General features: G+C 39.0%; 1 protein-coding gene across 2 annotated transcripts in view; it reads right to left on the bottom strand.

The window, feature by feature from the left end:
• PDZRN3 (PDZ domain containing ring finger 3) overlaps window positions 1–23,317 on the bottom strand; it is a 147,583-nt gene that overhangs the window by 33,506 nt on the left and 90,760 nt on the right. The window contains exon 1 of one of the 2 annotated variants that reach the window (XM_080385500.1): window positions 1–23,317. This exon is cut by the window's right edge and continues 36,222 nt beyond it. The exons of the other annotated variant lie outside the window; for it this stretch is intronic. Coding sequence (XP_080241626.1) covers window positions 1–69 — 69 coding nt within the window. The 5' untranslated portion in view covers window positions 70–23,317. 2 annotated transcript variants of the gene reach the window in all.

Here is a 23,317-nt window from a genome sequence, read left to right on the forward strand (position 1 = left end):
CTGACAAACTTCATACAGTAACTTGTACTGTTCTTCTTGCTTCTGTAGAGTGCACAAACTGCATCCCATGTTTAAATAAGTGGCAGAAATAATCTTCCTTATTCACCAGAGCAGCCACAGAAATCTCTGTTACCGAGCATGCATGCATGCAGATATCCTTGAAACCCCTAGGTGAGTCGGCTGAACAGCTCGCGGTGGTATCGCACAGGGTGCTGCAGAGCAACTGTGCTTTTTTCTTTTGAGCTCTCCCTCCTTCCCTGGCAGTACACAGCACTCCCTCTGCCGCTCTGGCTGCGGCACTGTGCTCCAATGCACACGCTATATACTGCTACTCATGCATATTAATCAGCTCTCATTGACTATTCATACCAGACAGTGATACAGAAGCTATAATTGCCAGCTATGACAGCTGAAATTTCTCTAATTAACAGGCAAGTGCTTCAGTAGCAAGCATAATAAAAGACACTAACAATTTTGTAAACCATTTTGTAGCAATTACAAATAAACATGACTACATTTTACTACGGTCCCTCAGGATAATTCTTAGCATATTTAAGCAGGCTACAAGTACAGTTTAAATGTAAGTCACAATGAAATGAATGGGATGGCACAAAACTCGGTGGTGGCTGTGGCGAAGTTGAATATGCTTAGCAGCATTTATTTTCCCCTCGTACTGAGGTGGCATCTGAAAGCCACCTTTTACAGCAGAAGATGACTGCACTGGGCATTTAACAAACACAACAGAGAAAGGCAATCTCTGTCCCTGAAAGCCTACGTGCAGCCTGAGGACCTGGCTACAAAGCAAAAGAGATATATATGAATGTATGTGGATTTAGGGAGCTACAAAAAAAGAGTGCCTTGGATTAGTATTAATAGATTACCTTTAAACTAGTATTTACACCAAGTGAATAATGGGTCTCTACGTTACTGACTCTCATTGTATTTGAAGAGTGTAAACAACAGGTTCACATATTATTTGTTATATTAAAAATATAAACTTTACCAGATTATAAGAAGGTATACAATAAAATAAATATGGCATTTATGACTATTCAGTATTGGAGTGCCTAGATCCACACTGAACCTGTGCCACAGATGTAGAGATAAAATATCAGCGAACTGCCCAATGAAGTAGAAAAGTACTTATAAGTCATAAGCTTTATGGATATTTTCTAGTCTGTAGGAAACACTACCTTGTTATGAGTTTGAATTAACCATATCTTTTCCAATTGTTTAAGCATTCAGAAGGTGTGTATTTTTATAATCATTATTTCAATTCATCCTGCTTTAAAGAAGAGAACAGCTAGGAATGAGACCAAGGGTACAATTCCAATCTAGGCATTGCATGGCAGAGGGCCTGGATCTTGTGCTGTGGTTACCTAACTGGTTCCTGACTATTTGCTTAGTGAGTTTCTGTGGATGACAGTGGAAATGTTGTGCAAGGATCATCTACAGCTTTTATGTCCAAACGCTGTACATAGGTATCTCGTACATACCCAGCTGCCGCTACAACTGTGCCAACTCACAATTTGCATTAAGATCATCAGCTACTGCTGTCCTTACTTTTTAGTACTAAACTTTAGTAAATAGAGACTATGACAAGAAGGGGTTCCTTAACTCTGAGACTGAGTTTTGCCAGCAAAACCAACCTACCTACCTACAGGAAAAGAAAGGAAGGAGACCTCTTCAAATTCTTGCCAAATATCTGAAAGCAGGTAGGGGCTCCATCCCTGCGCTGTGACTGTGATGTTTCCTCGATAAGATTACTGCTACAATGGTGGTAAAACTTGGAAGGTTAGAGCAAGACAGAGGTACCCCAGATCTTACTGGTGGCCCTCTAAGCTGAAGAACAATTCAGGCTATCCCTGGTTAGATATGCCAACCACATTATACGGGCTTTTCCAAAGCTGGTTGACAGCCAGGGGCTGTGGATATTGAACAACTGGAAAGTCCTTGCATGAGGGAACTAGTGTTCTCTAAAAGCGGAAAAGATGATGATGATACTGAATAAAGTAAAAAACCAAACCAAAACAACAACAACAAAACCCCATAGTGAAATTGTAAAAAAAATAATTACAGCTTAAGCGACTTAAGGTAAAACTTTTAGAAATGCTGCCTATGTTTTGCTTTTTTCATGCAATTAAGTTTCTTCTTAAATACTGGTTGCTATTTAAAGGTTATTGTTCAGTTCAGGTGGCTGAGTTCACTCAGGAATTGTTTTTCTAGAAATAGCACACAGCTGGATCTGATTAGAAATAAAACAGAAACATGTGGGATATATCATTTCCAGTTTCAACGGAAATGCACCTATTTGTTATTTTCCTACATGATAGATTATGTGAGATAATGTTTCATCTGATTCAAAAAGATAATCTGTAAATTGGGCCAGGAGAGTAAGTCCTGCAGAAGACTGTTGTTTTGATCTGAGCATGGAGGGATCCCATAAATGTGATGCTTCAGATTCTTCAGCTAACAAAGCCGAAGCACGTTGCTCAGCAGCAAACAGTGTGGCTTAGTGGTGCAGTTGGCTTTGTTGCACTGTTGCTCTGGTAAATAAGCTAGCCTGATAGTCAGGCCAGCGCTTATCTCAACGGAGATGTTTTCCATTATTGAGATCTAATTTATATTTTTCTATTCATCTCATAGACAGAAATGGTAGCACTGCCTCATGTTCATATAGACTAGCTTTTACAGTACTTTGCCAAGCTTTAAACTTCTGGGCTGTAAACTTGTGTTCTAGGCATTGTCCAATGCTGATTTTTGCTTTTAATGGTATACTTGAGCTGAAGTGTTTCAGTAACTTCTAAAGTAAGATTACAGAAAAAAAAATACATTGCTTGCCCATGTTAAGAAATTCTGGATATGTTTTCTTTGAGGAGATTTTAGTATCAACATAATTTGAAACAAGAATTTGAAGTTTGGCACAGGGACAGTTTGCGTTGTTCTTGTGAAATCTGCTAAATTTGGTCAGCTTTTAGAGCTGTTGCAGTTTGCATGTTCTCAGCAAGTTTTCAGTTTAATTCTTATGAGACTGCTTCCATAATTAATGAGTTTGGTGGGTGACACCAGAAGGTCTGGTGAGGCCAGTTCCGTTTCCTAATTGTTCTTTGTGAGGTTCAAGAACAAAGAGATCTTCTCAGTGCTCCTCACTGCTGGACTCAGGCAGCCAGAAAAAGCCACCTGAGCTGTCTGGGACGGGATGGATGCTAATTGCCTGATTATGCTTGCTTTATAACATATGTACCAAGGTAAGCCCGGGGTGTTACAGGAATACTTGTCGTGGTGGAGGTAAACTGGCTTCCTTTGGTTTGTCCAGGTCAGGCAGCTTGTTATGGGATCTGTCATCTGCATTAACAGTGTGTCATGTGTGGTCTCACCAGTGCGCCACAGATAATGAGCTTAACAAAACGTATGCGTAGTGGATGGCTTATATCACGTGTAATGTGAATATTATAGTGGTCCCAGCTGAATCTGAGCAATCCAGACTGAATGGGAAGCTAGTGAGCCAACTGACTAGGAACAATAGTAAATAGCCTTTGAATACACAAGGTGCCAGCAAGAGCTTTCATTAGCATTTATCTAGATTACTTGCTCCCTAACTGATTATATGTGACCAAGTCTGCAAAATCCCTTTTACCAAGATACCTGGCTCGACTATCAGGCATTCGCTTTTGTGTCCAAAAGCTAGTTCCCGAGGAACAGAAGGTGGAAAGCAGCCATACTGCATGGGCCACCACAAAGGACAGGGTGCTGCTCTCGTCTCCGGGAAGCTGGATGTCCTGGGCAGACGGTGGGTGATGGTAAGGAGGGAATCCTGCCACAGATCACAGGCAGGTTTTGCTTTTTGTATTTGTCTTAGTTGCAGCTACAATCTCTCAGCCTGTAACTACAAGCCTAGTATAAATTTCACTATTTAAATGTTTGATTTATTTTACAATTAAGCATGTCAGGTGTTGGCAGGTAAGGGGAATCCGCAAGAGACCAATGCACTTGGGGTGTCCTGCCTGTCTGCATGGGATGGTGAATCAGAATAAAGAGGGAAATAAAGCACTCATGAGGGACCTGCACCCTGGAGGGGAACATTATTAGGGAACTCAAAGGCTAAAAAGTGCTCTTTGCCAGCTTTTCAAGGGTAAGGACTTATGCTGCCAAGTGTTGGCTCTTAGACAGCAGTTCCCACCAGCAAGAATAAACTCATGTCCTTTGTGTGAGGAGCAGATGGCACATAGCTACTTCACAGATCTGGGCAAACACCAAACCGTTGCGCTTGGTTCTGGGAGTTCCTAATGTTTGAGTGGCTGACTGCAACATTAGTAATGGTTTGGCATTGTTTATTTTGTTTCTTTAAATGCAAGTTGGCTTTCCCAGTATGTAGTAACTATTTAACATTATATTTTTGTACATATACTTAGCAAGTTCTGTTTAAACAAATGATTCGTATTTAAGCAGTGTGATTAGGGAAATGTTTGCTTAATGTATCAATACTTTAATTACTGTTCTTGTTTTTACAAATATTTAAGATTTGGGAGAAACAAAGGCTAGGAAAGAGAACAGCTGTGACTTTATAAATAATTCTTGCATTTGTGTGTTATATAAACATAAATCAGGAAACTGTACACATTATTGCATAGAGCAGTGTAAAAGAAAACTGTGCTACCCAACTGTACTTTATGCATCTAGAATTTTTCAAAGCATGTTTGGGTGTTTTTTAATTATAGGCATTGGGTTACCTCTGTTAAAGCTTGAGTGCCTCTGTTGAGTATGTGTTCAGATCTGAGTTTTGTTTCCCTGTGTTTATTTGCAAATTTTCAATACTACAATCCACTGATAGCTGTGAAGTGTTGGATTCTTAGTAATACATTTAATTAGTGTGGATCTACTTTAAAAATACCCTTCTAAAAAGTCCTTTGTTGAATATGTGAAAGCAAACCAGGATTTTCCATGGCATTGTGCAGGCATAACAATTAAATACATACTCTAAATATAACAGCAAAATGTTCTCAGTTCTGGGCCTTTTTTTTTTTTTTTTTTTTTGCATGTGGGCATAGCAATCTGCCTATGCCTTGGAAGCTTCAAGACTGGAGCCAAAATATTTAAACTAAAACATACCACAAGAGAGGATGTGAAAGCAAATGTAGAACGTTGGCTCTATTCCCATCAGTTAATCTTGAAGTCTTAAGATCCTTATTTGCTCCACTTAGCATCTCTGAAAGAGTTCCAATTCTCAGAAGTAACTTAAATGAAATGATACTTATTGTTAAATCATTGAAGGAACGGTTTTGTCCTCTAAGCTCTTTAAGGAGTCTAATATCTCTTTAATATATGCCGCTTGAGAAAGACAGTCATATTAGAGGAACATTAAAGCTACATCACTGTAAGCACTACAAGGCCAGTAGATACGAGAACTCTATTGTGTTAACTCAGTCTTTCATGAAGCAGAAATGATGAGGTCAGAATAGGGTAAATAACTGTTTAATATGCCACTGAGACCTTCTGATGGGGAGAATTAGGATGCTAAGAGCTGACCTATGGACTATGAAACTCCTCCTACTATGAGCTGCCCCTTTGGGTGTCTATTACAGCAGTGCCAAGAGGTCTTGGTCAAAGATTAAGACAAAAGGCGATCCCTGAACCAGAGGATGTACACACTGGATTTACAGTGGTGACACTGTGATGAAGGCGGGTGAAACAGGGATTTAGCTACCGAGGACAGAGAATGAACTAATCAAGAAGGGAGTGCTCTTTCACCTAATCATAAACCAGCTCCAAAATCAACATCAGCCAGCCGTGATACTTCAAGCCTAGCAATGCCCAAGCGACTTTAAATAGTTGTTCTTTAGCTCAAACCCCTGACATGCTATCCTTGTCCGTTTTCCCATTTGTGACACAATATAGTCAGCCACTATAAACCACAAAACCAGAAGTACAGAAGACTGGCAAGGAAACGAGGAAATCTGATTACAGGCTGGATTTGTGCTCTAAAAGCTTCTTGCATGTTAGCTGAAACCTCAGTTTCCTCGCAAAAAAGCATCTTTGATTTCCCGGTTTCGATACTGGAACAGTCAAGCTCATCTCTAATTTTTTACGGGTTATTTAACTAGATAGTTTCTGTTTAAGAAGAATGACAAATCTAAGCTTGCACAAATTGTCAGTTTTTACATGGTAAAAGTGCTGTGGTTATTGTTAGCAGTTACAAGAATATAAAATAGAAAATTAAGACTATTTAAAGGAAGAAAGTGGATAATGAAAGTGTGTGGACTCAAATGTTACATTATATAGTTGTGTTTCTAAGGTTCACGTGCTCTCAAATCTAAAATTACTTACAGAACATCTATCCCCATTTTGATTTTGCTGTGAAATATCACTTCAGAAGGATAGCATTGGTAAGCACAGACTGCACTGAGTGATGATTCATTTTAAAATAAAAATGTTTTCTGTAAAAGTGTTAATACACCTTTAATAATCTCAGAGCAAGCAAAATGATTCAGTGTACTTGAATGCTGCATAAAAACTATTGACATAATACTTAATCTTTAAAACCGATAGACATGTGCCCAAAAGCTAATAAAGTTCATTCTAATACAAACGAGCAAGTAAAATAGTATATCATATACTGTGATAGCTTTGGATCCTGATCATATAACTGTAGCCCAGGGACAAAGAAAATTGAAGTGATTTAGAACGGTACCCAGTAGGATATATCTGATATTAGGCAGTTTGCTGAAGCAAAACAGTAATGTCAGAAAGATACAAATGTGTAAAATCCATTTGACTGTGTCCAAATGCTTCTACTCTTTGACCTTAATGTCTCCAGATGAACTCCCCTTAGGGTCAGCTGAATAATGCTTAATAATATATGGCCAGAAACTGCCAAGACCTGCTAAGGATCACAGTCTTCACTTACTTTTGTATTTTAGCTTCTGTATTCATATTATGAATTGTAAGCCATTTGTATTTGAAAAGATATTCTCAGTTTTTACTGCTCCACACTTAATTTGAAACAAAGCAAAACAGGAATGCCATCTATGGTTCATTAGGTTTTATATTAACCATCTGGTGAAAAGGATATGTGGGAATGTTAAGTATTAATGGTAAATGGCAGTCACAATGAAAAAAAAAATTGCTTATATGTTTGCCTTTGTGTCTGTTTCTAGGTTCAGGTGGACAATGGGGAATCTGATTGCTAATCCTTGGCTAGAGCTTCTATGCAGAAAAGACGCAGAAGACTGGCAGACCTTGAATGAAACAGGATTTAAGTCTTGTAGGAACAAAGGAAAGGTAAGTCCATTTCTGTCTTTGAAATTGAGAAAGATGCATTTCCACTGAAGGAGATTGGCATTAGCTCCAGAACTGGTCTGTGTGATTAATTCCACTGCGGACAGGACTCTGCCAGTTATGTGAAGCAGCAGTCATCTTTGCTTCAGCAAAAGTACAGTCAAAATAGATTAGACATATGGGGTAAGAGAAAAAAGTAACAGAGGCAAGTGGGGACTCCGACTGGTTTCCAATCCCCGAGACAGGCTGTGCCTGTGCTTTCCCAGTGCCAACCAAGACAGAATCTTGAAACTACAGAAGTATACAGAAGACAGCTAAGGTCCTACTGAGTGCTCTAGTGCACGGTTTTCTATTTAGTGTATGACATACACCAACAATATAGCATTGTACTTGGTTTCCATTTATCCTCTTTACAATATTATCTGACCAGCCTATGAAATCGCAGAGATGCTGGTTCATTTCTTGTTTCATTATGAAATCAATACTGTTACAATAACATTGATTTGATAAAAGACACTCTTAAGGCGTTAATCCCTTCTCTGATACAACAAGGAGACTTTTCATGCTTAACATGGTTCAGTCTAGCTCAAAGAGTAAAGTCTGCTGTTGGAGGGCACACAACTCCCAACTTTGTTCCTTCTATAGGTAACATTACCGAGCTTTATCTTCAATGGCAATAGAAGCAATTTCCACCTGTTATTAGCCCTGTATTTCTGTGAAGCCCTGTGAATCAATGGGACGTTACATGTTTACCTTAATGAAAAAAAATAAATTATCTACATAGGTTATTGTATCGGCTAACTGCATAGAGTTATTGTGTAGATAACACTTCCTCTGCAATTTCTTCTCTCAAAATACGTATTCTGATAACCAGTATTGATTAAGCAGTATTGAAATGAATACACGAATATAAACATTTGATAAAATAAATATGAAAGTACACAGGCAATCAGACACAGTGATGAATACTAATAATAACCCAGAAATGATTGGTCCTATTGGAAGATACATTCGCCCACTAATCTTGTCATTTCCAAGGAAGCCCTAGAGCTGCAGGCTTTCCACAATGCATAAACTGCATTCCGATTTTCCCGCAGACTCTTCTGTTTGCAGGCTGGCAAGCCTATTGACAAAGACAGACGCACGTGTTTCTCTGCATTTCTCTGCAGAAATAGACCAATGTCCTTGATAAGAATTTTACAGACAGAATGTAAATTAGAAGACAAATATTAATTAATGAGATTATCTCGTAATACACAAAATAAGTGGTTGTGGTTCTTCTAAAGTCTTATTACGTGTCCAGAATTTTTGTCCCAGTGGCTAACTGAAGTATGACATTGGGATGCAAAACTTGGAAGTTTTTATGATTTATAGTATGACTGTAGCTTTGCAGGTTATTTTTTTAAAAAAATTTATATTTTGGGTTGTGGCTTGTCTTATTTTAGGATATCTAGTGTAGCTGAGAAATGAGTTAATGTTTCCGTGAAATCTCTTATCTGCTGTCCTTTGTTATCCTTTGCTGTCCCCTCAAATGAGAGGGCTGCTGCATACTACCATGCTTTCTGTTCAAATTATTTTTGTCTGTTCTGACTATGATGATAATAGAAAACACATACTTTTTTTAGGCTAGTACAATGCAGTGAATGTACTGGATTGTGTGTACATGTCTAGAGGCACAATCAGTTCATGGCTGAAGGGAAGAGACTCTAGATTTCTAAGAAATACACCTATGAAAATATTAAGTAACTCACAGATAAAACACAGATGATGGGGGTGCCTACTTAAAATACTAGATGGGTTGCCAGTATGATGATCAACACCATTTTCTGTGCTACTTAAAATCTTTTTCTGTTTATTGGCGGTAGTTAGAAGGTTATAAACAACCAACCATGTATTCCTAAGTCTTTGAAGTTCAAGTTTCTGTATGCTTTCTTTGAGTTTCCTGTTCTTAGGAGAGAAATCACAATAATTACAGCTTAAAATATTCTCATTTCATGGTGTGGCTAACAAGTGAAACTACAAGTAATGATGTAATCTAACATGTCAAAAAAGAAAATGAAAAGAGGAGACAGAAGGCAGGATGGAGCCAAGGGATGCGATGTGCCATGTCATCTTCTAATTAACTAACTGATCCTTTAAACTGTCAAAATCAGCAAGGAACTCCATGGCCCAGTGTCTTATTAATATTCATACTAGGCCACCAGAAGCTATGATTCCAGTCCCAGTGGTTATAGTTAAACATTAAAAAAAAAAAAAAAAAAAAAAAAAAGCGCCAGGCTAGCCAGGGCTGCAACAGCTTCACATTCATAGGGAAATGAAGGCAGGCCACCCTGCTTCCTACAAACCTCTGCTGGGGAAATTCTCTGAGGATGCATATTGATTTCTGAATTATTATGGGGGTTGTATATTGAAAAAACAATTATTTTTCTTCTTACTACGAGCTACTACATTGTTAATCACATTGAACTCCATGTTGTCGAAAGAAAGATGCGTGTAACGTTTTGTAATATGAGCCCATGTTTAATTTTGCGCACACCAAATGAATATGCAGTTAATAAACCCTTGTCATTTAGAGGAATAGGTGAATTCATTTTGCCTTGTAGGATGCAATTCAGATTGTTTTTGCAGAAATCTGGGGCCCGCAAGGAAAATAATCTTCCATAATCTTCTCGTAATACAATTATTCTCTTAATATTTCAGCGTGCCAGTCTTTTCCCACTCCCACTAAGCAGTTTCCTGAACCTTGAAGTCTAAGGGAGCAGCTGACATTTGGTTTCTCCATTCATTTTCTGTTTAATTCTTTATGGCAGGACAACGCCTGGAAAAAAAAAATCCTCTCTCCTCTGTATTACACATACTATTTTGGGGCCCAGTGCAGGCCTGCCATGGACAGGGATGTGCCTGTGTGTGGTAGAAGATGGGATGAGGAGGTAATTCAGTACCCTCAGAAGTCAAAGGAAGTTTTGACATCAGTCTTGTATAAGTAATTTCAAGCCCAGACTATTTTGAGGGCAGTTAATCCCACTTTACACTTGCTGTTTCTATCTGTGCATGACATAGTAGAAAGCAATATATTATGCAGCACTTTATAGCAGTACAATCAGTAAAGGAGTAGCTGAGCCATAAATCGTGTGCTATACCTCTCAATGAAAAAATAATTAAATACTTTGAATCTCATTAATTGATACGCGAAAGGAAAAATGTCTTGGGTTACCACCCTAATCCTCCTGTTCTTTACCCTGCCCTTTACCAGTTCCTTTGATCTAACTTTTGAACAATTTCACACAGCACCCAGAGGAAATAAAGCTCTATATCAACCACCTGCTTCCACAGCCCCTCGTAGGTCCTTGTCCCCTGGGAACAGGTAGGGCAAGGAGCGGGTGCTCGCTGGGAAGTGCTGCAAGGAGGAGCCTGGCTCCTCCTGATGCTCTGGACTACCACAGCTCTCCTGCATCCCCCACCGGCTGCCGGGACCACCCCAGCAGACTGGGTTTGGGTTCTTACCACAAAGTCCTCTCAAGCCTAAGTCACAGCAGGTCAGTTTTTGGTACCTTAACTAACTGCCCCGGGGGCTTTTCCATTGGCCGTAGTGCCTGTCCATGGCCCTAGAGCAGTGTCAGTGGAGCAAGGTCCTGGGCAAGCCCCCTAGACCTCCGAAGTGGTCGTGTGGAGCTCATGTCCTCTTCCGTGTGGACAGGCTTCCCTGACCATGAATACACAAACCCTGTGCCTAAGGTGTGTGCAAAAATGTACACACTGTGCCTATAGAGATCTGGTATTTGTCTGCGTGAGCCTCTCGGTGCTTTCTCACCCAGTAAAGAAAATTAATCTCCAAGCAAAGATATCAACCCAAATATTTAACATCACATAATTTATTCTGTTGTTTAAGCTCTATTACGGATGAAAGGCAGGCTCAAGGAAAAAAATTAAAAAATTAAATACTCTAAACTGCCTATCAGCTAGGTTAATATCAGGCATCGAACTGCCAGACCACAAATCTTGAATATGTTGACGCTAAATGTCTACTAGGAGCATATGTTATGGATCAAAGAACACAGTGATTAATCCAGCAGAGACAAAAGTCTGTCACTTTGGTCATGATGGTATGATACCACACAAGACAGTACTAAGAAAGCAGATGAATAGAAAACAAATGCCAGTAAGAATGAAAAAAAACACCCAAAAGCTATGAAAGAAGGTTCCAATCTAAAATACAGTTTTATTAGCTCAAACACTTCCATTGATGGGTACAGTTTTTTAATGCATATCCTGTTCTTTAAAAAAGCATTTAATTCTCAAGATTTTTTTGGGATATTAATGTGCATCTGTTTCCCTGCTATCATTTACATTAAATCTATTCAAGCGGTTTATAATTTTTATTGTGAAAGCTGTCTACGTGTCTCTACGTATGTTGGTATATCATTAGCAAAACAAGAATCTGGAATCACAGTACTGACTGCTGCATTCAGAGCTAGACTTCTTCTCCAGTAGTTTCCTGGCTTATTTTGCATTTCAGTCAAGCATTTTAGTAGAGTAGTATCTTGTTTGTGTACAGTTTTACAGCAATTCTTCATCTGAGAATGTTAAAGTGGAACAACCTCTACTTGAAATCTGCTTTAAAGGAGATGAAGACAACTTCACCTTTTTTAGCATTTTCCAGTATTTTTCCATACAGTATCACAGGTACATTCATGAACACTTCCTTGAATCTAGTATGTCTTCCGGAATTAATGCATGCTTCAGAGAACCTTTCCCATAACTTACATGGGAACATTGATGTTTCAGACATTTTCCATTTAGTTTCAGTGTTTACTGAAAGCGTTTCAAACCTGCTATCTCTGCACTCCTATTTTCTTCCTTACTGTAACTTTAATTTAAATTTGTTTTGAATTAGAAAGGGGAAAACCCCTGACTTTGGATAACAAGACTTTCCTAAATTCAAGCTTTAATACTGAAAATATTTCTTTTGCCAGGGGGTAGCAGGGCCAATAGTCTGTGGGTATTCTCTGCTCGTGAACTAGGGGATTTGTACACACATTCAGAGGCATCTGATTCTTTGGAGAGAATGGGATTCCCTGCACTCCTCTTTTTAGTTTCCAAGAAGAGTCTCTGATTAAGCTCTGCTGAAAGGCTCCCAGTTCTGCTTGTCATTCAGTAGTGTTTTAATGTGTCCCCTATGTTTTGAAAAGATAGCCGCCTTCATCATAATAATATCCTGTCGATGCATGCATGTATAGTTGCTAACTTGATGTATAATTTATGAATTAGATTTTTCAAAAGTAGTCTGTGAGTGGGTATATTAGCTATATATATTCTGTAAATTTTCCGTCTCATTTTGGCAAAGGCTAAGTTATCACTAATCTCAGAAGACAGAGATGTGTGTGTGAGTGCTTGTGCATATTTTACGTCGGTAATACGTATTTATATCATGATATCTAGCAAGCACATTAGAAAATACACGCACCTATGATTTTACCTGATTTTATTGTGAAATGACACTGTGGGTTTTCTGAAGGAATAAACATTGCTGTATTCAGTAGATGCCTTTAACAAGCCACTGCTCGGTTGTATTTGTCTTCAGCTTGTTCTTCTGCATAATTTAAAAGACAGCTGTCATAGCTACATGCTATCCTGTCTAAAATCTGACATTTGTACAGTGTTAAATAAACCCCATACTGTGCTCAGTACTCTAATCGTGAGCCTTCCCACTCCTCTGACCAGCAGCCGTGGCTGGGGATACCCATGCAGAGCGGTGGGGTGCAGCACCGTGCAGGCTGGGCTTAAACTAAACATGGTTGTACTTGGGGAAAGGGTTAGAAATGAGAGGTGAGGCCAGCTGAGACTGCAGAGTGCTGTTTGCAGTGCCAGCTGAGATGGTGGTGTTCCATCTGCCAGGGAACACTGTGCAGGAGGTCTGGGTGGCAACTGGCTCAGCTAGCACTCCGTTACCTGCAGCTCACCCCGGGATGGGCTGTGTGGCTAATCCACAGCCTGAAAATTGGGTTAGAGGAACAGCATTAAGCAAGAGCTGGAATGGACCAGAATGATGGAAAAACAACAGTAACAACTCATCACATCATGTTACACTACCAGAATGACCGGGAGTTACTTCAGAAAAAGAGTTAAAGTTAATTGCATGGTAAAGACCATGGGATCAGGATCCTGGGACTCAGTATCTGATTTATGCACTGCAAATGTGTATATCCTTTGGAGAAAAGGCCATTTCCTGTTTAAAAATTTAAAAATACTTGATTAAACTCTGTGGTTACCAAACCAAACACATTACACTATTTAGTCCATTAAAACTCTGAAAGCCCGTTACTTATCATACAGTGATGGATTGATTGCATTTAATCTTTCCTCCTCCTGAAAGTTGTTTTCATTTCCTGCCGCAGTGTGCACTCCCAGCAACAACACGCCAGCAGAGAGTATTCGCTGGCCACTGCTGGAGCCGATTATAAAAATCTATTGTCACTTGGACAATATTTATATGAAAATAGTTACATTTTATGAATCCTTATTATTATTGCTCTAAGTCCCATATGAAAGCTGGAGCCGGATGGTAATATGGATACCTGAGCAAGCGCCGCTGAAAAATTCTTATCTTTTACCATTAAATTAAGTCAATGTCATAAGCTCTGATACATTCAAATGTTTGCTGCACTACATTACTTTATGAAAAGTACTTTTTCACTGAAGCTACACACAGAGTACGCATGTTTCTTAAAGAGGAAAAAAAAAAAAGCAAGTGGATCTTGACCTTTACTGTAATTATCCAATAACAGTTTGTTATTTACCAAGTAACAAAGGTAAACACTATTATTAGACTAAGTTTCCCTGCTGTGGTTATAAATACACAGGGGCAATGATGCAATCAGACCCTTTCTTTCTCACACCTACTCACAGACATTTTGTACAGCTGAGGCTCCCTTAGAAGCGGCAGTCAGACTAGTTAAAGGAATTTATGAAATAGAAACTCTCCCTAAGTTGGAGCACAGCACAAAGTCCTGTATATACAACAACAGTGTCAGAGCTAATGAATTTCTGCAACAATCAAGTTCAGAAATATTTTTCTGTGGAGTTTCTCAAGTCAGTGCTAATTTCATATTTTAGGTTTCTGTTTATCCTTAGATTGGTCAATACATACAAGCTGCTTAAAGTGGTTTTCCAGATCTGTGCTTCTAGGTGATTTCCTTCCCCTCTGCCACACACATTTAAAAATACAAAGCTCTAACAACAAGAAGATGTTAAACTGTATTATGCATGACTTTATCTAATTTCAAAATAATGGAATAGTTCTTTAAACGCAATGTGTGTTCTTGGAAAGGTGTGATACATACAGTACCGATCAATTCCACTGTAGATCATTTTATACTGACAAGTGAAACTGCTTGGTTTTGGTTTCCATTTAAAGAGTTCTTATTAAGAGGTGTCCACCTTAATTATCCTCTTACCACCTTGTGTATAAATTCTGTTGGGAACTTTCTCTAACAAATCTGGGGGAAATGGTGATGGAGAATTACCAACTTTGTGATTTGGAACAGTGAGTTTGGTGCCTTTTCTTTTTTCTTAAGCACAGAGATCTATGTAAAACTCAGGATTTTTATTAGTGCTTTTTCATTTTAATGTAGCAATTCAGTAGGAAGAATTAGAGATGGCTTCTGAGTTCTTCTGCAGAACTGGAATTTGTTGGGTTTTAGTTCAGACATTAAGAACAGTAAAGGAAGAAAGAGAAGACTTACTGGTCTTCCATCTCTGAATGGTGGGAGGCAAGAATTGCTGTTATAAAATATAATGTAGCTAGAAACATCCAAAGGGTGTCATGTTGGGATTTTTAAATGCCTAACGTTGATTTAAATTCAAAATTATGCCCCAAAGGAAATGGAATTATTGTATCTGTTAACATATCTCCAAGAATCAAAAAAGCTTTGACTCATCAGTTCAGGTGTAGTTAACATTACATCTTGAAGTTCCTCAGTAAGTAATTTTTAAGATAACTCTATCTGATTCTGTGGCTTTTAAAAATGACCATTTGTTGGAGAAAGTGTATCAGCAGGAAGAAATTGCGTGAATTTTTTTCCTGCTACTGCGGATGTAGCCTTTTGGTTGCTCTGGTAATTACTTGGATCAGACTACAGGACTTTTATGATAGCCTGCAAACTTTGCTCCTACCTGGAAGAGAAAGGATTAATCTTTTTAACCATCACAGCACACAGCTGGCATTGTGATCTTGGTCAGGGCGGTAATTTCTTAAGTTGCAGGCTTAGGGTAAAAAACTTGCTCTTGAGTTGCAGTATGTGACTAGGATTTAAGTATCTGTTTTGTGTGATTAAGAGTAATTCTGAGCAATTAAAGAAAACAGTTCATTTGTGGCAGGTGGCAGAAAGCTAAAGAAGATAATTACTCTTTTTAGCCATCTGTGTTAACTGCCATTAGCAGAATTAAACTGAGATTCACCACTTTGAAATTTAAGGCAAAGTTCCTTTTCCTCAGCTACATAATATAACATTGTCTGAAGTCTAATTACAAAAAAAAAAAAGTAATTTCACCCTGCTTGCTAGGAAGTGCCTATTTGTTAATTTTATTAAAAATGTTGGCACTCCAATATATGATAAATTGAACAACTGCTTGTACTAAATGTCTTTGAATTACGTGTTGGCTCTGAAAAATTGTTCAACTTTGAGAAGTTTATCCTGGGAAGTCCTGATCTATACCATCAGCAACTGTAGAAATGAACTTCTCTTGACAAAAAGAAACATTTCTACCCCTTCTATCACGTGTCACAACTCTGAAATAACCCAGTGCCCCTCCCTGAGTCTGCTGACTATCGCGAGTACTCACACTGCTGCTTGTAACTTTGTTAAATGATCAGGAATCATGTCACTGTTGAGGCAGCTACACTGCAGAAAGGCTATGAGCCGTTATAGAAGTATTTGTTGAGACATGGAAAATACACATCATCAAAGCAAAACAGCAAGCATGGGAAATCTTTCCTCATATAAAGAGCAGCTGGAGGAATGAACGCACAGCATAGGTATTCCTGCCTCTTGAAAGCACTAGCAGCCTGCTAGGGAGTACAGAGCAGTTCTTTATCTCTCTAGCTGTATAGAATATATAGCACCAAGCAGTTACAGACTTGATGCAAATGAAAAATACCATTCCAGCAAAGCAGTCTTGTCTGCAATTCTAGCATTTTTTTCTGATTATTTTCTGGACATTGCAAGGATGGTGGGTTTCATGAATATAGTACCTGGCACACTCATGTTTTACCTTCTGGTATTTATCCATTGTATCTACTCTGTACTTTCACTTTGGGTATTAGGATTCTGGTAAAATTAACATCTCACGGTGTAACCACAGGAGGCATAGACCCAGACACTGTATTAGTGGGACAAAAGGTTACTCTGGAACAATTGCACAATTTTCAAATAATAATACTTTTGAGTACTGAAGTACTGTGGCTTGGGATTTTTAATGGTAAACATTATCCTTAATCACCAGTAGGAGTTTTCATGTTCACAGGATGATCCCAGCTAGTTACTGAATCTTTCTTACTATTTAATACCAACTACGTTTAATTTAAAAAGGGGTGGATTATGTTAAGGAATTATACTGGACTTTAATGACTGCAACGGCCAATTATAACTTTGAGAATATATTATCATTCTCTGAATATGTATTTAATTGTGGTACTTGTGTAATTCTGTGCTACAGTTATTCTTTAGCAAGGAGAGAAATAGGACACCTAGAAGAATACTGTACAACAGGTCTGGTTTCTGCAAGTACTGTTGTGTAAAGGTGGAACAGAATGGTGATCTGAGATGGCCTTTAAATAAGGGAAAAGTTCACAGTATGATCTTCAGTGGATAAAACAGACATGGTCTGCAGAAAGAAAGGACTTACAGTGTCAACTGAGCTACGTTCTCAAGATGAAAATGTGGAGGGTCTGTTCCCTTGCCTTCATTTCCATGCCGTATGACTTTCTCAAGTAAATGCCATGTTCTGTGTTTTCTCCAGAGTGGAAGTAGTCAGCAATTTCAGTGTCAGTCTGTAAGGGTAGGGTTCATTTGCAGAACTGTAGACAGAGATACTCAGTGTCATCTAAGACGCCTTAAGACATCCACACACCTGGCAGACAGGATGCAGGATAGGAGGACACACAGCCCTCTGAAGCAGTATCTGGAGGTCAGTCCCACAGTGCCTAAAATGCCAGAAAATTTGAGTATTGAGGCAGCAAGATCACAGTTCAGGCATTGTATGAATGCAATTGCCAAGCTGATCAGGCAGCTGGAACAAGCTGAGCTGTAGCTACATCCAGATGAATTAAATGCATATTTACATAGATTAGATGTGATTCTGCATAAAGTTCTTCACTATGTGTATTGTGCTTTGGTCTCTAAGTCATTGCAATGTTCCTTTAGCTAATGATATGACTTTATTTGAAATAAAGAAAATATTTCCTATGGAGGAAGTATAAAGAAGTTTAATTCTCATGAACAGCTTTATGCTAAATATACAGGACAGTGAGTCAAATCTCCTCTATGAACCAGAAATACTGGAAGTGATGTTGCCAAGCTTGCTTTGCTGTGTAGCTGCGTGTCCTTGCTAGATCCTTCTTACTTCATTATTCCCTTTCTGAGTTGTGTTCTGGGACTTTGGTACAAAAGAAAGGAGTGGGAGGCAGAAACTGTGCAGAACAAAAGCCCTTCAAATAACTCTTTTAGACACTTTTCACACTTTAATTGAATAAATTGCATGGAAAATCCTATGTCTGTAGTATATAACTCCCCAGGTGCTCTCAGCTGCTATACCCACAGCTGTTTATATTCAAACTAGGCAATTTAATACACTTATATCTGTATATATTGTACAGTGTCTTTTAAAATCAAATGGCTATGAATTTTGACTTGGAACAAAGCAAACACCCTATGAGAGATGCTGCCTCTCTCCTTGGACCTTACTGATAATCTCTCAATGTCTAAGCAACATTAAAAATAGTGCATTATACTGAGATACAAGCTCTGTTTTCAACGAGTGCGTAATGTCACTAACATGACACACATGCACGAAAAAATGTATGTATCATGTCAGCTGGCAAATCAGCTACTGCCTGGTGTTCCCCAAGGGGAGGGATTCATGCATGAGGCTGCCAAAAGATGGGTCATGATTCAGTTTGGCAGGGGCATAGCCTGGACACATTTTCCTTTAGTTGCTCTTTGTCATGTGAGATGTGGTCCTGGGTGACACTGTGGCTAGAATAATACAGAAAATAAACACACAATCTCATATGTGCCAGAATCTGTAAATGCTCAGTTTATTTTGCCAGTGATCATTAAAGATAAAAATAAATAGCGTTTGATTTTCTCCCCCCCCCCCTTTTTTCCCCATACTTTCTGGCTGAGTGATGCAGTAGTCAACATAAAGGAGCCACAGTATATTAGAACAGGATCATTTTTCCTCGCCTATTTCTAATCTTACAGTCAAACTGCTTGCGCCTCACTTTGTAACTTCATCAACACAGGGAAGAAAGGCTAAAGATACTTCTTAAGTCTCCCTGTAAAGCCTGATGGCTAGGGATGTCCTACAGTTTATTCACAGCGGGAAGCAATGTAATTGTCAGCTCCATGTTTCTCCCCTAAAGAGCTGTTCTCTGGTGAAGGGAGAAAAAATGTGAACAAGATTTTACAAATTTGGCATATGGTAGAGCAACTGCGGAGGCTACAAATGACTAAGCTACAAACTACAGGACAGAATACCATTCTGCCTGCAGTGACACCTCTCCTTTTCCAACTGTGCAATCTATAAAACAGGTTTGATTTATTAGAGGTGCAGTTTCTAGAACAGGGTAGACTGGGGAGACAGAAACTGCAAATACTTTGGGGTGGCTTTGTTGGAGATGAAGAAAATTATAGGGAGGGCTGGAGGGAATGGACAGTGGAGGGATGGGGGTTTTGTATTAATGCATGACTGAGATACGTTCATGGGTAATGCGTAATGCTTTCACTTGGCAATTCTACGGTCTGTATATTATTACAGGGATCATATAGTCCTTTTACTGGGCTCAAATCTCATAAAATGATGTAAACTGACCACGAATGACTGTGGAGGGTTCCACTATCATTACGGTACTGCTGGGTACAGATGTGTCCTGGCCTGTTTTGTGTGTCCCCCTGAGACAGGAGTGCTGCTGTGCCACAGGAACGCTTGCCTGGCCGCAGGTCAGCTGGAGACATCACGGCCCAGGGCAGAGGCTCTGGCAGCAGCAAAAGTGGTGAGGTGGCAGAGGATGGCTGCGGGGCAGGCAAGCAGAGGGGATACTTCAGACACAACGTGTGTGGTGACCCAAAAAGTTTCTCAGGACCTGGGCACAGTGTCCTGAGGCCCCCAGGGAACCGGCACGCAGAGCCCGACCACCCTGGCTTTCCAGCTGATTGTTTACAGGCATCAAGAGAAAGGTCTTTGTTTCACTTGTCCCCAGTAAGCTCTCCGACTCCTTGTGCAATTATCATTAAGACTGTGTCCAATGTTTGAATGAGTTGGCCATTTAATTGTATAAAAGCAAAGGTTTAACCACAAAAGCTGCCAGGCACTCCCACTATTATCATTTATCAGCCAAACAGAATGTCCTCAGGTTATGTATTCATCAAAAGTTTATTGATTTAAGCTTTGGGCATTTTGCAGGATTAGAAATTATTGCTTTTGATTTAAATAGCGTTTAGAGGACAGAAATCAAATACAAAACAGTGTATTTATAAAAGAACAGCTTTTTAAGGAATTGCACAATAGAAATATTAGAGAACATGAGGCTCTCTCCAGTGCTTTGGAACTAAAAAATGCTCTCTATATACAGCAACTAGTCAAGTATTAAAAATAAAGTGGGCCCATTTTTCATATCATGAGAGACTTTGCTCTTCCCTGTAACTCTGTTCAGAGTAGGTGAGGATATCAGGTCCCCTGGAAATCTTTACAATTAATGTGAGAACACAGAAACATGGAGGGCTGCTTCTTACCCTTACCTGGTTCTAGCAGTCTAATTATCAATAAATACCTGAAAAATGACAAACATCTTTTGGTTTTAATTTGAAATGCAGACAGCAATCATGGGTTGGGTATTTGAACTCTGCTGGAACCAGTACTTCATCATGTAGATGTGCTCTTTTAATTATGAGGGAAATCTTCCCACCCATTTCAGGGGAAGCTGATCACCACAGAGATGCAGTCATCACCACGCCATCTTAAACAGAAATGACACTCCTTAGCAAAATAGAGCACTTGCAAGCTCTGTGCCCAGGATATAGATATAATATTATCTATTGAAATGTGTCTCTGCAACATCTTAATCATCTCAGATTAATAATCCCCTGAATATGGAGCTGATCTTTGTGCAGGGCTCAGCAGTGCCGAGACACGTGTGCTAAGGATGAGCTGCCAAAGCAGCCCAGGGTGTCCCCTGCCACCAAGCACAGAGCTGCGGAGTCTGCTGTGCCCTAAGCAGCCTGGGTACGTCTCACCTGCAGCTCTGATCTTCCCTTAAGAAAGCTCATTTAAAGGTGCGTTTATATATACAAAAGCTATTATCATGTAATGTTTTACCTGTCTTATATGTAGCCAAAAAGCGTGAAATTTGTTTATAGCTGAAACCTGTTTTAAGTGAAGCACATCTTACACAGCAATCTGTCAGTGGCTAAAGAGCCTGGAGCTAGGAGTAGACATTTACTTACAGAATCTTTATTTTAAACAGGCCTTTGGGACCTCCCTACTGACCAGCCTATAACATGCCCTTCTGTAGCAATCTCTCTGCACTATTTCTTTTAATTGACTAACCTCAACACTGACTGTTCAAAATCACTTTAACCCAAACATGCCCCCGGTCTGAAGCTCCTAATGACCTTCCCCTGGCCCTAAACACATATGGCTGAGACAATGCAAACATCATTTGGAAGATGAGTAAATTCAATAACTCAATTACCACTGCACCAAAATAACATTTATCAAACACTGGCCACAGTGGTTTGTATCTTTAGCTCTCTCTGTTTCAATGGTGCGGCATTTGGGTGAAAGTAACTAATCGATTTAGGAATGATTAAATAGAAATTTGTAACACTTGGCATTATTAAACCTTCAATCTTCATTACAACTGCTTAACGATTACATCATGGGCTGTGTAAAATAAATTAACAGTAGCTGGAAACAATCTCATCATAAAGACAGCAAAGGTATTAGACTAGCGTTCAATAGCAAGTCTAATAAAAATACATATATTGTGGCATGATTGGTAGGTTGTAAGTACTGAGGTTTAGAGGAGTTTCAAGACTGAAAATTTTAAAAAGCTCCCACCCCCCCGCCAAACCAACCAACAACAAAACCAACACCCTAGCTAGTATCTAACATTAAACACATTTACTTTAAGAGGTCTAATTTAGTGGTAGAGCCAGCAGCCTGAGGGCTAGAGATGAGTAACAGGTCACCCCCTGCATCCTCCTTTCAAATAGGAGAAACGCTTCCTTTATAGTCAGTCTAAATCCCAGGTTCTCCTCATGGGCTCCACACTCGTCCTCTGCCTGAGGTTCTGTGATTTTCTAGTTCCACCTGCTTCCTCAGACACCCAGGAGAGCTGCCTCTTTTCCTCATTCAGGACCAAAACATTAAGCATTTAACGTAAGTTAATTTTTGAAATAATGTTGAAAATTCAGTCAAATTCATCCACCTGTTTTCCTACCATCTTTGTTCAAAGCCTGAGCTTCCCAAGAACATCCAAACTGGGCAAACCACTATGTGTGTAAGACACCTGTTTTGAAAGCTTCACTTACTGCTAAATGAAATCCAGCATTTCTTTAAAAATTACCCTGGATAGCTATTAAATAAATACATTTGGTCTGTGGATCACTACAGATATCTACTTATTTATAAAGTGCTGAAATGGAAAATTAATTTGAGCTAATCTAGACAGAAAAATGAGTCTGAGGGTGCGTTCGAGTGGTGTGGAAGCAGCTTGTTTGTACTGCCCTGTTCTGTACTGTCAGTGAGATCCGAGAGGACTTTCCAGGTAGCTGTAACCCGTATTTGCCCTTTCCTCTTTGGACTTCTGCCAAGCTCAGTTTGCCTGGTATTGGAGAACGTGGGCCAGAAATTTCCAGAAAGAAAATATAACCTCTACCTCTACATGTAGGTTCCAAAAATAAAGCAGCCTTTTCTTTCATTTCATATTACCACCACCTTTTAATTGGCATTAAAAGAGAGATAGGCAATGAACTTGATCCTGAATGACTAATGAAGTAAAAACAAAAAAAGAAATAAAATGATTTAACAAATATTTATCAAAAAGTATTCAGCTATTTAGAAAGTGTTATACAACACAGGGAGGTTTTCCAACACATCAACCATTATTATTGCAATGAAAAAAAAAATATATCATAACTCTTCTCCTGTTAAAGCTGGAATGAAAATTTAAGTCGCCACATACCATGACATATAATAAATAATAAATCAAATGTTATTGGCAGTGGTAAATATAGTCCCCTGCTTCTTTTTCAGAAATGAATCAAAAGAAAAGATGGCTACATTAAATTGGCTCAGGCCTATAATTTTCTTCCAGTCCTAAGCATATAGCAAATGCTGCTATTTTGCTCAAAGTTGTGTTTTTTTAAAGCTCAGAAAACAGGCCATTAAGCAAAAGCAATCAGCATGGGGTATAACCATTCCAAGCCCCCCACCCCTCTTTTTTTTTTTTAATTATATAAAGAAATTTTTCTTAAGTGAATGGAAAGGGCAAAAAAACCCTCAAAAATGAATCTTCAGGTACAAAGGCAGCAAGCTGTGAAACGAGCTATAAGATAAACAAGATGGCTCTTAATCCTCTATAAAGCTGCAGCACACATGCCTACTGCTCCAGGAGGATAAATGAAGATGTACATCTAAGGCTTGAATTCAAAATTTAGCATTACTAAACCAAAGACCATAAGGTTAAAATCACAGTTTTGAACTGATTAATTGATTTATACTTGTACACCACTTGATTAGAGTTCTTGTTTACCTCCATCAA

The sequence above is a fragment of the Falco punctatus genome (assembly GCF_963210335.1).
Source record: "Falco punctatus genome assembly, chromosome: 4".
Classification (NCBI taxonomy): domain Eukaryota; kingdom Metazoa; phylum Chordata; class Aves; order Falconiformes; family Falconidae; genus Falco; species Falco punctatus.